Source organism: Myotis brandtii, unplaced genomic scaffold, assembly GCF_000412655.1.
Source record: "Myotis brandtii unplaced genomic scaffold, ASM41265v1 scaffold420, whole genome shotgun sequence".
In the NCBI taxonomy this organism is placed as follows: Eukaryota; Metazoa; Chordata; class Mammalia; order Chiroptera; family Vespertilionidae; genus Myotis; species Myotis brandtii.
Genome location: NW_005366109.1, coordinates 1,139,472 through 1,156,768, shown reverse-complemented (window position 1 = coordinate 1,156,768; position 17,297 = coordinate 1,139,472). Strand labels below are relative to the sequence as shown.

Below are 17,297 nucleotides of genomic sequence, written 5' to 3'. Positions count from 1 at the left end.
TATGTCTAAGCGACAGAAGGACCGAACTACCAGTTACTATGAAGCGCACTGACCACCAGGGGGCAGATGCTCAACACAGGAGTTGCCCCCTGATGATCAGTGCACTCCCACAGTGGGAGCGCCACTCAGCAAGCTTACCGAGTGGTGGCAGGCGCAGCGGGGCTGGGATGAATAGAGTGGTGTGAGCTCCTCCCCAGCCACCTGCCGCTTGGCACACTACTACATCCTTAAGGGGATGTAGGACTGCTGGTTTTGGCCCAATCCCTGCAGGCCGAAACCAGCAGTCCAACATCCCCCAAGGGGTCCCGGATTGCGAGAGGGCACAGGCCAGGCTGAGGGACCCCACCAGTGCACTATCTGAGTTCTGTGAGTTCTTTCACACTTTCCTCTACATTTCCTCAAATTTCTCTTCACTCTCCTTTCAGTCAGATCACCTGGTACCTTCTGTCCACATCTACCTATTGAGGACTTACCAGGCATCATGTTAGGTGCTTTAAACACATTGTTTCATTTCCCTCTATGATTGGGTCTATTATTTTACAAAAGAGAAAAATAAGACTCATAGAGAAATTCAACAATTCTTCCAGTTATATGGTTGGTAAAATGGAGCACTGGAATGTGAACCCACATAAGCTGCCTCCAGAGCCCACATTCTCAACCACCAACTCTATATACTTCTTTCCCTTCAGGATTAAAGGCTTTAACTTGGGTACATTCTCATTTAGTAGGTTTCCTAAGAACCACACATTCTATTGAAGCTACCCTTCCCTTTTATCTCCCACCAATGGATAAATCAGAAAGTATAATCCTGACTTTGTCCCAGGTAACTTTTAGATAAAGAGGACTAAATACATTTTCCTCTGACCCTCAACCTCCCCAAACCCAACTGAAATAACATTTAAAAAACAACATGAACAATTAACCCACTGTAATAAATTGTGTGCATTTAATATAATAAAAAACAGATTTTAAACGAATATCTAGATGTTATTAGCCATGTTGAGACTGAAACTTGGTGACTGCAGAGGTGGCAGCCACTACATGCAAAGCAAGTCTTAAGAGAAGCTGAATGAGAAGCAGGGTAGAAACCAGGGGGATCCACTGAAAGTGTATTTGCAGAATAATTGTACTAGTCTGCACCTCCCATCCTTGGTAGCAGCCCACATTTACTTGGCAAAAATCTGGATAGCTCTTCTCTAAACAAGGTGAATGACCCATCTAGGCAAAGCTGTTTTTATGGCTCCTCATAGTCAAGTCCTCCTTCTGCATTTGAGAGCCTTGACAGCACGATCTCAACTTTCTCACAATAAATTCTGTCAGTTAACACTGCCTTCCTACTCCATCATACACAGAGCCCACAGTAAAAAATTCCAATGCAAGAAAGAGACATTGGAGAAACTATCCATTTAGGCATTTTTTCCCCTTAGAAGTCAACAGAAAACCAAGCTTCATCAGGCAACTGAGAACAGAAACATGAAGGATAAGACTAAGACAAATATGAAAACTGGTCTCAAGAGAATCACAGATAACAACCGCAGAAGAGCACAAGTCTAATCACTAACATTAGAATAGGTTACTATGAAAAAGAAATTTTCAGGGAACAAGAGCAAGCTCAATGAAAGTATAATGGTTAAAAGAAGTGTTGGAAGATAAAGTAAACAAGAGGAGATGGAAAATATGAGAAAGAAAAGAAAAATCACCAATCTAGCAGGCCCAAGATCTACATTATGAAACCCATCAGAGAAGAGAATGTTAAGTTGGGGGAATATCAAAGACAGTCTACAGCTGAAGGAGGACATTAGTCTTCAAATTTTAGGGGCCCAGCAAGCGGGGGGGGGGGGGGGAGATAACCACTGGATGCGTCACTACAAATTTTGTAACACCAAGAATAAAAACACAATACTAAGAGTTTTAGAGGTGAAAAAAATCTCAGATATATCACTTAAAAAAAAGAAAATCAGTGGCATTGACTTCTCAGTAATAGCATAGAAGGGAAGGAACAATCATTTTCATCCAAGAATTCTATACTTAGTCAAACTTTCCACCATACTAGGAGTAGAAAAGACATATTCAGAAATGCAAGAACCCCAAAACTCCTCCTAGGAACTTGTTTGGGGGTTATATTTCCAAAAATGAGGAATAAAACAATGGTGAAAGGAAATTCTGGGGTGACACAGTATTTTTTTTCCTTCCACAGATATAAAGGTAACCTACAGGATGAAAATACTAGAACAGAAACTGTCAGGAGAGAAATGCTGGTCGGTTTTATGGAGTGGACTGTCTCTAGACTACCATTTTCTCTTATAAACTATTCTGTGTTATGATGTGCTACCACGTGTTACTTTTGAAAATGGAAACATAATAGAAAAAGAAAGAAATGAGTGCCACTTGTTCTCTCTTTGTTCTTTCCAGAGAAAGTCTTACTTTGGCCCACTGTAAATTTAAACTAGTATTTAATGACAATTTGGATTAACTATTACTTGGAAATCCTATTTTTCCTTCTTTAGTCCACAATAATTCTCTTCTTATAACCTGTTCTCTGCTGCTACTTTACAGCTGATGGTATTATCTATTTATTCAGAAAATGATGACCTTCTAAGATGAACTCCTTGGTTCATCTTGTCCAGCTAACCATCTACACATGAAAAGAGAAAATGTATTTATCTATATCTGTATCTCTTTCCATATACTCTTGGAAGGAAGTAATCCTTCTAGATTTCTGCCTCTTAAGAATCTTGCTTTTGTATCAGTTCTATTTCTCCTAATATTTCTATTTCTTTCTCTTCGTGTATCTTTCCTTTGTATTTTAACAAGGGCAAAATATTTCCCTGTCTAACCACCTCCATACCTGACCCTGTTTGTCCCTCCAACCACCATTACTTATTGGTTTTTAATGGCTCACCTAACTCTTTAAACTGAATGATTTCTATCTGCTGCCTTTCTCTCCTTGTTATGAAGTGCCTCATAATGGCCTCCCATCAAGCTTTTAATCCACCACATTACACGAACTTCTTTCAGGGTTTCAGTGATCTTCTGCTAGCTACAGATAACAGCTCCCCTTAGTCTTCATGTTTCCTGGCCCCTCTTCTCATGCATCTTCCATAATACTGTATAAAGTTTTGTCCTTTCTTTAGCTTCCTTCAATTACTGGCATCTTTTTCTCTTTCCCAGCCCCCTAACTGCAGTCCTTAGCCCCTTGTTCTTCTGTATTCATTTCCCTTACCCACTTGCACACCTTTAATCTGTTTCTAGACTAATAATTTCCAAACTAGGCCTATATTTATACTTTTCTACAGGACAATCTAAAGTGACCTAAAATTTAGGTTATCAGAAACCGAAAATAGTTTCAACCAGTTCTCCTTCGCAATCTTTTTCCTGCCATCAATCTCATCTTTCTTCTCTCAGTTCCCCATGTTTAGAACTTTATACTCTTTCTTTAGCCAACTCTAATCAGTCATTAAATCCTATTATTATTTTAAAACATTTTGCTTACAATCATCTCTTCTCTATTTTACTGGCCACTACTCACAGAAAACACTGTGAATAAATGGGATAAGCAGGAATTGGTTATCTGGCAAGTCAAATATTACTTTATGTGCAAAAGTAAAAACCTATCCACCTTCCCCAGGTAGCAAAACATTTTATAGACTAAAGGACTCTCCTATAACATTAATTCTTAGTTTATCTGGTTTATAATATTATCATATATCAGGCTTCTTTAACATGAGGTACACATATGCATAATTTGAGGTATCAAAGAACTCCATGGAAAAACTACAATTTCTCAAAAAACAGGAAGTTTCCTGATAGGTTAATTTTTAATGTGTTGTAGAAAGAGGTGTATTCAGCCCTAACCAGTTTGGTTCAATAAGTAGAACCTTGGCCTGCGGACCAAAGGGTGCCGGGTTCAATTCCAGTCAAGGGCACGTACCTTGGTTGCAGGTTCCTCCCCGGCCCAGGCCCTGGTTGGAGCTCATGCAGAAGGCAACCAATTGATGTGTGTCTCTCACATCAATGTTTCTCTGTCTTTCCCTCTCTCTTCTACTCTCCCTAAATATCAATGGAAAAATATCCTCAGGTGAGGATTAACAAACAAACAAGAGGGGTATTCATTTAGAGCAGTGGTTCTCAACCTTCCTAATGCCGCGAGCCTTTAATACAGTTCCTCATGTTGTGGTGACCCCAATTTCATTGTTACAAATTGAACATAATTAAAGCATAGTGATTAATCACAAAAACAATATGTAATTATATATGTGTTTTCTGATGGTCTTAGGCGACCCCTGTGAAAGGGTCGTTCGACCCCCAAAGGGGTCGCAACCCACAGGTTGAGAACCGCTGATTTAGAGGCATAAGTGACAAACGATTGTACTACTGGATGCTCATAAACTCCTGCAGCAGACGGGTAAACCCTTTCAAAGCACTCCTCTGTGGCTCTGCTAGAGTGCTCCTATCTCTAAGTCTAATTGCTGGGATCTAGTGAGGCTGAATGGTCAAAGCTGAAGAGAGCCGTATCTCAATTTTCCCAAGTATAGTTGCTTCTCTGCTACTTAAAAGCGATGCCAAGTCATATTTGCAGTTTTCTGTTCACTAAAAAACACAGTCCTACTTTTAGACTTTCCCTCCACATTCCAGTATCCCTTTATCATTCTTATTGACTCTTAGGAACCAAAGAACTTTTAAGCATATATGCATAACCCATGGACACAGAGGGCCTGGGGGGGGAGGGCAGATGGGTAGAGGGCAAAGGGGGGAAAATGGGGAACTTCTGTAATACTCTCAACAATAAAATAAAGACCACATCAGCATATTTGCTCATAATGATTTGTATAATTTATCATCCCTGTGTTCACTTTTAAAAATAAACATTAGTTACATTTCCTGCTCTCTATAGCTGAAATTAGTAGTATTTATGTTTCTGTACTTGTTCTGTTTATGGGATCAGCTCTCAGGGGCAAGATGCATATTTACCACTTCTTTTGCATGTCACTACAGAATCTACTGCAGAAATGTCACAGTGGTCTTTGAATCAAGTACTGGGCTGGCAGACTAACTACAGTGCCTCAGCTGGTCCTATATTCCACATAAGCAACCACTTCTGAAGGTGTGATCTATACCCATGACAGCAGGTGATACAATAAGATTATGGCTTTAATCGCCATGATTATGAAATACTTCTGAAGACTCTTCATGAGGGGGTTGCCTTAGAAGGAGACACGGGTATGAGGAATAAATGCCAGCCCACCTGCTGGCAGGAGAGGCAATGGGACTGTCTCTTCAAATAGATGAGCAAGCAGGAAAACGGATAACATAACTTGTCTTGGGAGCAAGCAGCACGATGAGACAGTAAAAACGCATCAGCATACATCATCCTATCATGGCCCAGTGTCATTCCCAGCCTCTATTAGCCCTCGCTGCATCAGCGCAAGTCCCAGACACTTTATCCTGTTTATAATTGCTGATGAGCGGTAATAAGGCCTCCATGCCTCAGCTCCGTCCGTTCCACTTCAGCACCCACCTATTAGGTAATAACTTTTATTTACAGCCTTGCTTGATGCGCTGTTCTATTAGTACAGCTAGGAACTGAGTAGAGCACACAAAAAAAGTCTCCTTAATGGGCAGTATCAGTGCGAGGCCCCGATGATTTATAATGCAGCATTGTGGCTGTTCTATCTTGCTCCTTCTGGTAAGACTGCTTTGGGAAAGCTACACTTCTAACATGCTGTGCTCTTATAACAGGCACATACATGCTATGGAGCAGCACCTGAAAAGAAACCCCCCATTTCCACCCCCAAATAATCCAAAAGTTTCAGAGGAGAAGAGGGGTATTAAATTCCCTTGATATCCTTTTTAAAACAATGTTGGCTCAGGCATTTTACCCCAGTGGAGCAATAGAACAGCTAATTAATGGAAGTTCAGGGCTTCTCTCCTTAGTAAGAGTGCAAGCTATGATAAAATAAATGACCACAAAGGCAAAAACCCCCAGTTGTAACTGCATTCAAGGATCCAAGCAAACTGAATTAGCACAAAGCAAGTGAACTGTGAGCAGCTCAACACCACAGCCTGGGCTTCTCATACACACACATACCCCAAATAGCAACAAGCCTCATCACATTGCCCTTTCCTTTTTATACTGGAGTGCATTTTAATCCTCCAAGTACAAAAATCCCTGTTAGTAAGATTGACATCCTGGCTTGATATTCATTTATATCAGCCTGTTCTCAGAAAGGAAGCCACTGCTTCTCTTGAGGAAAACCCAAACAAGGCCTGTGAAACAAGCCAATGACTTCAAGTTCAGCAAACTCTCATACATGACATACATGTCTAGCTAGCCTGTAACACAAACACAACTGGGGACAATGGGACCTAACTCTCAATCAGGAGTACAAATGAAAAACAGTAAGCTTTCCCTAGTCTTTTCTCCGATCTATACATTGTATGAGGTGCTTTTAAACTCACCTACTATTATTTACATATTGAAATCAAATCACCTAATTATACAGTGCTTTTCTATCTCATTCTATTCTTTAATATAAGCAACAACTCAGGCAAATTAAAGTTGATATAGGCAAAAAAAAAAAAACCCCACACACATGAAAAAGCATGTAGCAATTTATTTCCCCTCCCCAGTTTTCCACTCAATGGCCAAAAAGCACATACTGTCAGCAAATAAACTATGGCATACCATGGTAACCAATGCCTTTTTTGTTTTTCCCCTTGGATGGTAAAACATAACATGCACCTTTTAGATTAGACATTTTTTTTTTGCAATCTTCCAAATAGTTGGTATTCATTTTTGTCCCCTGTCTCAGGAATTAAATGAACTCCTTTAGGACCCAAGTTGATGAATACACAAGGTAAAACATCTTTTAAATACTTTATCCTTGCCATGACAGATTACTGTTTTGATCTTTCTTCAATGGTTACATTAAATGCTAATAAAAAAAAATAAAAGGTTTATATCTTCCCTAATATCCTCTTGATGGAAACTTGCATATTACAAAAGTAGGTCAAATTTCTAACTTTCTGTCTCAAATGTTGATACTGCAGACCAGAGGGAAATGCTGTACCTTAAGGACCAAAAAGAAAGAATTTTCTTAAAAAAAGAACTGAATTACATAGTTGAATCACACCCAAAGCTACCTTCCTTTAAGCTCTACAGAGTCCTTCTTAGAAGAGTCATTTACAAAGTGTAATACGGACTAACACAGTTTATAGTCACTGACTCAACTCTCCAGAATACAATGGTTGAAATGTTTCCATGAATACTGACTTTACCAGGAGATAAAACACACAACTGTGGGTATTTCTAAGATTTACAGGGCCACTTCTGATTTAACACTGCCACCCTTTAGCTTCTGAATCAATTTAAAAGATCTTCTAGAAACCTCACGGTAACATAACAACAATGAAACATTCCCCTTTAAGTGGCTTCTGAACACTGATGTGGAAAGTGTTTAGCACATCAATCTTCTCTTATCTCCCAGGTGAAAGGGTTTTCTTCTCTTGTCTTTGTAAAAACAGACAATAATATCACAAGCAGGTTGCCTGAGAGAAATGAGCCAAAAAAAGGTTTTAGGGAAAAAAGGGAAACAATGAACAATACAAGGCTATCCAGTTCATGTCACTGTTCATCATGCTGAAAGGAAAATAGGTGACCTAAAACGTTAATAAACATGTGCTTTCCAAGAGGAAAGAAAAGAAAAAGCAGGCAAAGGATAGTCAAACTGAATTAACATGCTTCTTAAAGAGTGAAAAGATGGTACTTTCTGAGAAAACCTGCATTGGTTTTTAATGGGAGTTTCTAGTCCCATCTGCTTTCATCTCAAACAATACTACAGCTCACGTATGGCCCCACAAATGGCTATTTTACTTGCTATTCTACTAACTATAATCACATTTTTAACATACACAGAGCATTTTAAAACTATCATTTTTCAAGTTATCAGAGAGATTATTATTTGCTCAACATATGTGCTGGAAGAAGAGTAATAGTGAATATAGATATAGTGGAGCAAAAGCCTGTAAACAGTACCATCAAGTCTGCAAGCTTGTTTATGACTTTTTATTTTAACTTCAGAAATAAAGGGACTATAAAATGAAAACACAAAATCAAGCCATAGGGTGGTTAAAACGGGGAAGGAGCTATTTCTTTTTTTTCATATGCTAACAAGTCTATGCTTTGATATAGTCAACCCAGGTCCTAGAGTTAAGAACTGCTTAATGCTCCATCTGGAAGGAGCAGAGTCCTTGGGTTAGTAATGTTCAAGGATCTTCCTGGAGAGAGACTTTTTCTCTATGAACATTTAAGAAAAGACATGGTTCTATCTGTCCATTACAACTTAAATTGTAAAGTTTACCAATAGCAAACTTCAATACATAAAATACAAAATAACTTCTACTGTAACTCTGCAAATAAGTCTTATTAAAAAAAAAAAAGGTTACATAACATGTCTTTTAAATAAGGCAAACAGACCTCCCACAAGGCATTTTAAACATAAAAAACATGACTTTCTGGCCTGGCCAGCATGGCTCAGTGGTTGAGTGCCAATGAATCAGAAGGTTATGATTCAATCCCCAGTGTGGGGGGTGCAGGAGGCAGCCGATCAATGACTCTGTCATCATTGATATTTCTTTTTTTTAATTTTTTATTATTGATGTTTCCATCTCTTTCCCTCTCCCTTCCTCTCTGAAAGCAATAAAAATATATTTTTAAAAATAGGACTTCCTGAAGATATTCACATAAATATCCAAACACCTTCCAAATAAAGTTGTCTAAAAAGGATGACCACAGCTCTGGTTACGTTTTGGCTTAAGGTATAACTTAATAGTTAGAAAAGATGAAGGACAAAAGGTGGTTTGTTGCCAAGGAAAGTGAACTCTTTTCCTTCACAATATATTCATTCTTGGCAGGAATGTTGTGAGAATTAACAAGGGAACATGTGCAACATACCCAAAGCCTTTGAAGAAAGGTAAGCTCTCTCTAGTAATCTGAAGGTGTGATATGCTTTAACTCTCACATTCTAACCAAAGAAACCTGGGATTTGGCAGCACTTTTCAACTCTTTGCTGACAATTCCCAGAGCTCTACAAAGCCACAAAGAACCTTCACTTAATTTTTCTCTGCTTTAAATACCAAAATAATCATGGTGCTGCTGTTTATTTTTTTTCCATCTAAAGATGACAGAGTTTAACTGTTACCAGTGCTGTGTAGCCAAACCCAACATCTAAAGAAAGGAGTTTCTCACCTAGTTCACAAATAAAACTCATCTTTTACTTGCCACTACTACTTTTTGCAACCTGCTTCTTAGACTTCTTAGACTTCCAGTTACCACAAAGCAATTTCTTAAAAAGAGTTCCCTCTTGGGGAACTGGGTGGGTGGAAGAAGGTGAAGGGATTAGCCAAAGAACATATATGCATAACCTACAGACACAGACAATACTATGATGATGGCCAGAGGAAAGGGGGAATGGGGTTGGATGCACGTGGACAGGGTGTGTGTGGGAGGGGAGGGAGGGAGAATGGGAATATGTATAGTGTCAATAGTAAAAAAAAAGTAAAAAAAAAAAAAAAAAGAGTTTCCCCTTCTCACTTTGATGGTTGTAGACAAGCCACTCTACACTTTTTTCCACCTGTTTAAATTACAGTATCCTCAGATCAACATTAGTCCCCTGAAACATAGAGACATTATTAATCAACCACCCAGACTTATAATTATGGGCCTAATGCTAATCTTTAGATCTAATTTTCAAAATACTAAAAAGAAAATGACCTGTTCACTGAAAAGGTCAATAACCTTTTTTTTTTTTTTTTGCATGTACATTCTCTAAGATATTTGGCTATGTAGCTTTAATATGCATCCTATGTATTTACTGGTTTTAAACTGTATGAACTGCTATATAATTATAAAATAAATCTGCAAAACAGAAATTTTAAAAGGCTGAGATAAAGAACTTTTACTATTTTCTCCCCATACCTCACAGATTATACATTATATGCCTTCTTCAGGGACTGTTGACCTAAAGAACCACTATATTTTAGCCTAAGTATCTTTTTCCTAACACACCTCATTACTATGCTGGAGGCTGCTTTAGGTCCAACCTTGTATTGAACCGATTGGCTTGGAGCGGGTCAGTAGGACCTAATTCACAGGGTCTCTCTCCAAGGAAGAAGTGATACTACTGTCAGGTAATTATTTATAGATCATCTATGCCTGAAGCCCTGTGCTCTAGGAGCTCTTTGGGAGAGCTACTGTGACTGTGCCCTTTTATGGCAGAAGCACCACAGAGCATGCTAGAAGTATGAGCTCTCTCTTGAAGAACCTAGACATAAGGAATACAAGAACACTCCAGCAATGTAACACTATAATTGATGATGACTCATAAGAAAAATGCTCAGAATCCCCATCATGGGCAGCCTGCTGATTCAAGGACAGACAGAAAGATGGAGACAAAGACTGTCAACCTGCAATTCTCAAAGCAAATCATTCAATTTACCTCTGACAATCAGGAAACTCTGTCCTCTGGTGTCAGGGCCATAGTTTTTGTTGTTGTTTAAATATATTTTTACTAGTAGCCCTGCACATGAATCTGTGCACCAGTAGCTCTCTGCGGGGCCTGGCCACTCCATGCCCGCTGCCCAGAGGCTCTCTGCGGCCCAGAGGCCCATCCACGCCCCATCCAGCCTGGCCAGAGGCCCATTCGCAGCTGGGAAATGCAAACGACTTCCCTCCCTGTTCTCAGAATTCCGATAAAGGGCTTCCTTCCTCTTTCTCGACCACCTTTCACCCCTGTGCCTCCACCACCAGCCCCTCCTGTCACACTATCCTCCACCCCTCCACCATCTTGTCACCCGGACTTGACCTTGCCCAGGAGTCGGGAGCCACTCGACTCTGCTCAGCTCGCCGGTTCCTTCTCTTCTTATGCAAGCATTCCGCGTCCCGGCATGGCCAGAGGCCCATCCATGGCCACGGCGACGAAGCAAGCATTCCGCCAGGCCGCTCATGCTGCCTGCTCTCAGCGGCCACCCCCCACCCCCCGGGACTGGGGGACTTCGGCGGGGCTGAGAGGACTGGGCGCCGCCAACTTGTGGCTATGGGCACCGCCATCTTTGTGATGGAGTGACAGTTAATTTGCATATTACCCTTTTATTAGATAGGATTGATTTTAGAGAGGGAGAGAGAAACATCAATGATGAGAGAGAATCATTGGTTGGCTGCCTCCTGCACACCCCACACTGGGGATCGAGCCCGAAACCAGGGCACGTACCCTGCCTGGGAATCAAACCGTGACCTCCTGGTTCATAGGTCAACGCTCAACCACTGACCCATGGTCGGACATCAGGGCCATAGTAAGGCTAGTTCAGTGAGTCTGAGGGGCACAAAGAAGTTTCTTGGAAAGTGCACCAGGCTGAACTTGATAACCTTTAATATGCAGGCTGAGCGATCTCAACTTTCCTTCGGGTTTTTTAGAAGATGACCTGGACATTGCATTAATTTCCTTCCAAGTCAGAAATTCTCAATCATTTCCTAGTTAAGAGCTATGTAGTCACCTAAAAAAAGGCCTGGAAATGTGTGACTGAGAGCTCAATCCATATCATTTCACTTTACAGAGACCTAAAAATATTACGAGTTCCTACTGTAATACTAAAGTGCAACAAAAAATGTAATCAACATAAAATCAATTAATGAAACTAGATACAGCAATGAATTCTGCACTTCTAGTCTTCTTTCTACCTAAATTACCTCCTGATGTGTTATCCCCAGCATTTAATGGTTGGCCACTGTATACACATAATCTTTAATGATACAATTACACTAAAATAGCAATTACTTTTAGAGATCTATTATGTGAGCTTTACGCATATTATTTCTTACACCAAACCTATGCGATAGATTTATCATCCAATTTTACAGATGAAGTACAAAATTTGAGATTTTAACTTATTTACCTAAAATCACATTTTGTAATACATAAAGCTAGGATCTGCTTTTAAAACTCACATTTTAAACACTACTTCATTACATGCTATATTTCTAAATATGTGTCTCCCATTCTCCCTATCTTATTCAATGATATGCTTTTCCACCATCTGGCTAGGAACATGATTATAATACAACTAGAGGCCCGGTGCACAAAATTTGTGCACTTGGGGGGGGGTCCCCCCCTCAGCCTGGCCTGCACCCTCTCCAATCCAGGACCCCTCAAGGGATGTCTGACTGCCGGTTTAGGCCTGATCCCTCTTGCAATCCGGGACCACTGGCTCCTAACCACTCCCCTGCCTGATCACCCCTAACCACACTGCCTGCCTGCCTAATCACCCCTAACCACCTCTGCCTGCCTGATGCCCCTAACCACTCCCCTGTCTGCCTGATCACGCCTAACCACTCTCCCCCGCCGGCCTGATCATCCTTAACCACTCTCCCCTGCCAGCTTGATCGCCCCCAACCGCCTCTGCCTCAGCCCCACCACCCTGGCTTTGTCCAGAAGTACGTTGGTCTATCCCATCTAATTAGCATATTACCCTTTTATTAGTATAAATGTGATAAGCAGTAACATGATGTAGTGCAAAACAACACAAGCTTTAGTATCTGAAAGATCTGTGTTTAAGTTCTGTTTCTATTTCTTACTACAATATTACTCCAAGAAATGTACTTAATTTTCTGAGTATCTATTTTGCCATCTATAAACGAGGAATAACTCTCTTGCAGAATTGTTCTGCAGATTAACTGGTCATCTATGTAAAGCATATTGAATGGTGCCTGGTAATACAGTTAGCATGCAATAAATGCTATTATTATTTTCAGATACACAAAATAGTATGGGAGAAGAAAACACCTGCCTAGAAGATGAAGGACACAAGTACACAATATTCAAAGAAGGATTCCTACTAGTTTTGGTGCCTAATCTGAGCACGCGAGTCTCTTTTTCTCTATCTCTCAGGATGACCCAATGTGCTTGAGGTTCACTCCTTGACTGCTACCTAAACACATTGGTAGTGCTAACAGGAAACCCTGCACTGAGGGCCAAGAATGGAAGGAAAGAAGAAAGCACACTGTGCATGTAAAGTGTTGGACCTGAAATCAAAGGACTCTGAATGTTTCCAAGCTTCTGGCTGGAGTGGGTAGGAAGCTGGCTCTGACTTCCCACTGGCTAATCAGGATGGTCGGTCTCACTCCAGGGCACAGTTCTCTTCCATCTCCATTGGAACTACCCAGTGGAGCTTGGGTACTAAGGGCAGGAGGGATGAGAGCATCCCAGGACCTTCTCACACAGCCCTGCCTCAAAACTGGTCATGTGGAACAGAAGAGTGAAATTAAATTCCCAGAGTTCAATGCCTGGATGCTACTCAGGAACTATGCAAGGTCAGGCCTGTTTGAGTTAGTTTAACATAAAAATTATAAGCATTTGAAGGGGCTGAGGTTTCAGAATGAGTTTGAACATAGAAATAGTTTGTGCTATTATTGTTGAAAAGTTAAAAGGACTTTTTAAATTATGAAAAATACTCTGACTGTGACCTTTAGAAAAACAATATAATTATTTTGACTCTTCCAAATATAATCCTTGAGATATTTTGAATAGCAGGCAAAATTATTGGAAAAGGCAAATTTACTGTTTAAAATAAATTGAGCTATAGGCTAAGGGAGCAATGGCCATTATGACTGCTTTTTAGAGAGCTACAAGATTCATGACTTCATATTTAACAAAAATGTCACAGATGCACAAAGATTTTTTGGGAGACTTTATATATCTGAAAAGAATAATTTCAGTATACCCCATGCACTGAAGATGAGAGAGAAAGTAATTTTCCAAAACTATTAGGATATTCTAATAGTCAAGTTAAAAAACTGATTATCTGCACTACAACTTCTTTCACCTTCCAGTCTCCATTTTTTAAATAATTTTTTTAATAAGTCCAAGACTTTATTAGCCGCATGCTAGAAAATGGGCAATATATGTTTCATGTTATAATATCCTTCAGACATTAGGAAACTATCTTCTTGGTTCTAGGTGACAGTTTAACTCAGTCAATCTGACCTCCAAGAGCACCACTTTGATCTCTGCTCACACTCCACTCCCAATATTAAGCACAAACTATATCACTTTAAAACTGATGGAAGAAATTAGAGAGCATCCTGGCAAGGCCACCACATTACAACCAGTAGCTAATTTCTGTGAAGAATTCAGATAAGAATGAAGCCAGATAAGAATGGTGTACGGCCCTAGCTGCTTTGGCACAGTGTCAGCCTGTGGACAAAAGGGTCCTGGGTTAGATTCCGGGCAAGGGCACGTACCTCGGTTGCAGGCTCCTCTCTGGCCCGGGCCCCGCAACCAATCGATGTGTTTCTCTCACACCAATGTTTCTCTCTGTCTTTCCCTCTCTTGTCTACTCTCTAAAAATCAATGAAAAAATATCCTCGGGTGAGGATTTAAAAAAAAAAAAAGAATGATGTACGTACCTGTACCACAGGATCTTTTGGTTGGTGTGATTAACGAGACATGAGCTGTGTCTGTGCATGGCCCACCTAGAAATAGAAAGGCAGGCACATCAATCAGGACATACCCGCTACATGCCCATAGCTGCTATCTTGGATAAAAAGAAACCTAAAAAGGCAGGGATCAACCTGAAATAATGCATAATAGGAAAGATGGAGAAGGTGGTGATAGTGGTAGATGAACTTAGTTCAGCAATTTAGATCTATATTTTTTCTACATTAGAACATGCTTTTCATAAAAACTAACTGAATATCACATAATGTTAAAAAGTTAAAGGATAAAATTTTAACTAGAATTCCAGTCCAACGAGAAGAAATTACCCACAAGTTTGGGGAGATGAGCTTTTCTACAAAGCAACAGCAGGAGTACACCCTCTTAGACTGATCTCAGTTGTTACCCTACCTTTGAATTCATTGCAAAACTAGCCTTATTTTTTTTTTGGGGGGGGGGCTGCCTAAGGAACAACAAACTGCTTGTCAAAAGAGATATAGATCATTTTAATATATAAAGAGAGCATTGGAACCAAGAAAGAAATGTCTAGTTTAATTATAAGAATATGATATAAAGAGGGCATTCATGGAATCTTTGAGGGTCCAGAAATCTAATGGATAGGCATCATTCAAGGGTATGCAAAAGATTTAGTCAGTCAGTGGGTGAAGGCTTGAAAAGCAATAATTTCAAGACCACCAACAAATTCTTAAGTTGGTTCAGAATCAGGACTACCAACAAGTTCTTAAGTTGATATTGATATATACCTCAACACTCCCCACCAACCATGTCCTAACTTCTGAAATTAGAAGTTAATAAATAAACATAAAGACCACTGGTTCTTGATATGCCCTGGAAAGGGCCGTGGTGATGATCATAAAGAAATAGAACACACAGGCAAATGTTACACATATTTTCTGAAAAGGGTTCCAGGTGTCTATGACTAGTAAAGGTAAATATGGTTAATTGACAGAGTTGTATATCACCCAGAAGAAGATTTCATATCACTGAAGTTTCTCATCAAAAGGAAAAGATGAAAAAGCTCTGAGACCTATTCTTAGAGTTTATGCCACGAAGATCCATGGGATTTAGGGACCTAGAAATCATACCTAAGAGTTCATTGTTAGTCCACTCTTTTCTACACCAAGGACATAACAGCAGTTTGGCAAACCTTAGTGGGTATAAGAAGACACAGAGGGGAAATGGAAAAGGGGAGGAAAAACTAAATAAGTGTATTATTAATGTCCAAAAGCATTTAGCAAATACCTATTATGTGCCATCATGGGTTAGTCTCATGCTCAGGGAACTTACAAGCTTATTAGGAGGACAAAATTTGTGTAAATAATTGAGAAAAATACATGATAGCAATAAAGAGCTGGGTCAAAAATGATCAAGTGTCAAAGAATATGGAACAAGTAATGAATGCTAAATGTAATCAGGAAGAAGGATATTCATCATTGGCCAGCATCACTTGGAAATACTTTTGAAGAATTTCAAAATGAGGCAAGAATAAAATGTAAGACCAAAAAAGCAGGGCATTTTCTACAAATGTCACTTCCTCAGAGAAAGCTTAACATACTAAAATTAAACAGATTCAAACAGGCAACTGTGACATGAAAATAAGTAACATGGAGCCCTGGCTGGATGGCTGAGTTGGTTGGAGCGTCATCCCATACACCAAACGGTTGCAGGTTCAATTCCTGTTCAGGACACATACCTGAATTGAGGGTTTGATCCCCAGTTGGGTGTGTACGGGAGGCAACCCATCAATATTTCTCTCTCATATCAATGTTTCTCTCTCTCCTTCTTTCTCCCCTTCTAAGACCAAAAAAGCAGGGCATTTTCTACAAATGTCACTTCCTCAGAGAAAGCTTAACATACTAAAATTAAACAGATTCAAACAGGCAACTGTGACATGAAAATAAGTAACATGGAGCCCTGGCTGGATGGCTGAGTTGGTTGGAGCGTCATCCCATACACCAAACGGTTGCAGGTTCAATTCCTGTTCAGGACACATACCTGAATTGAGGGTTTGATCCCCAGTTGGGTGTGTACGGGAGGCAACCCATCAATATTTCTCTCTCATATCAATGTTTCTCTCTCTCCTTCTTCTCTCCCCTTCCCCTTTCTCTCTCTCTAAAAATTGATAAGCATATCCTTGGGTGAGAATAAAAAAGCAAAAACAATACAAGCTGCTTGACTGAATCAGGAGATTAATGTACATTTATTAAAATCCTCTTTAAAAATATTTTTTATTGATTTTTAGAAAGGGAGGGAGGGAGTGGGGGGAGAGAGAGAAACATCAATGTAAAAGTGGAACATTAATCAACTGCCTCCTGCACACCCCATATCAGCAAACAAGCTTGTATCCTGGGCATGTGCCTTGACCAGGAATCCAATTGGCAACCTTTTCGTGCCTGGGACAACACTCAACTAACTAAGCTACACTAGCCAGGGCTATTAAAATCTTTTTTAAAAACTGAGGTATAGCCGAAACCGGTTTGGCTCAGTGGATAGAGCGTCGGCCTGCGGACTGAAAGGTCCCAGGTTCGATTCCGGTCAAGGGCATGTACCTGGGTTGCGGGCACATCCCCAGTAGGAGATGTGCAGGAGGCAGCTGATCGATGTTTCTCTCTCATCGATGTTTCTAACTCTCTATCTCTCTCCCTTCCTCTCTGTAAAAAATCAATAAAATATTTTTAAAAAAATTAAAAAAATAAAAAAATAAAAATTGAGGTATAACAATAGCAAAATGAAATGTACAAATCTTAAATCTATACTGAAATGCACAAATCTTAAATGTACAACATGAAG

The 17,297-nt window shown here is 39.9% G+C and overlaps 1 protein-coding gene across 1 annotated transcript in view; it reads right to left on the bottom strand.

Annotated features, from left to right (window-relative positions):
* ZFAND3 (zinc finger, AN1-type domain 3) overlaps window positions 1-17,297 on the bottom strand; it is a 242,705-nt gene that overhangs the window by 59,493 nt on the left and 165,915 nt on the right. Inside the window, exon 4 of the mRNA XM_005873777.2 lies at window positions 14,459-14,524. Coding sequence (XP_005873839.2) covers window positions 14,459-14,524 — 66 coding nt within the window. The remainder of the gene's footprint in view (window positions 1-14,458; window positions 14,525-17,297) is intronic.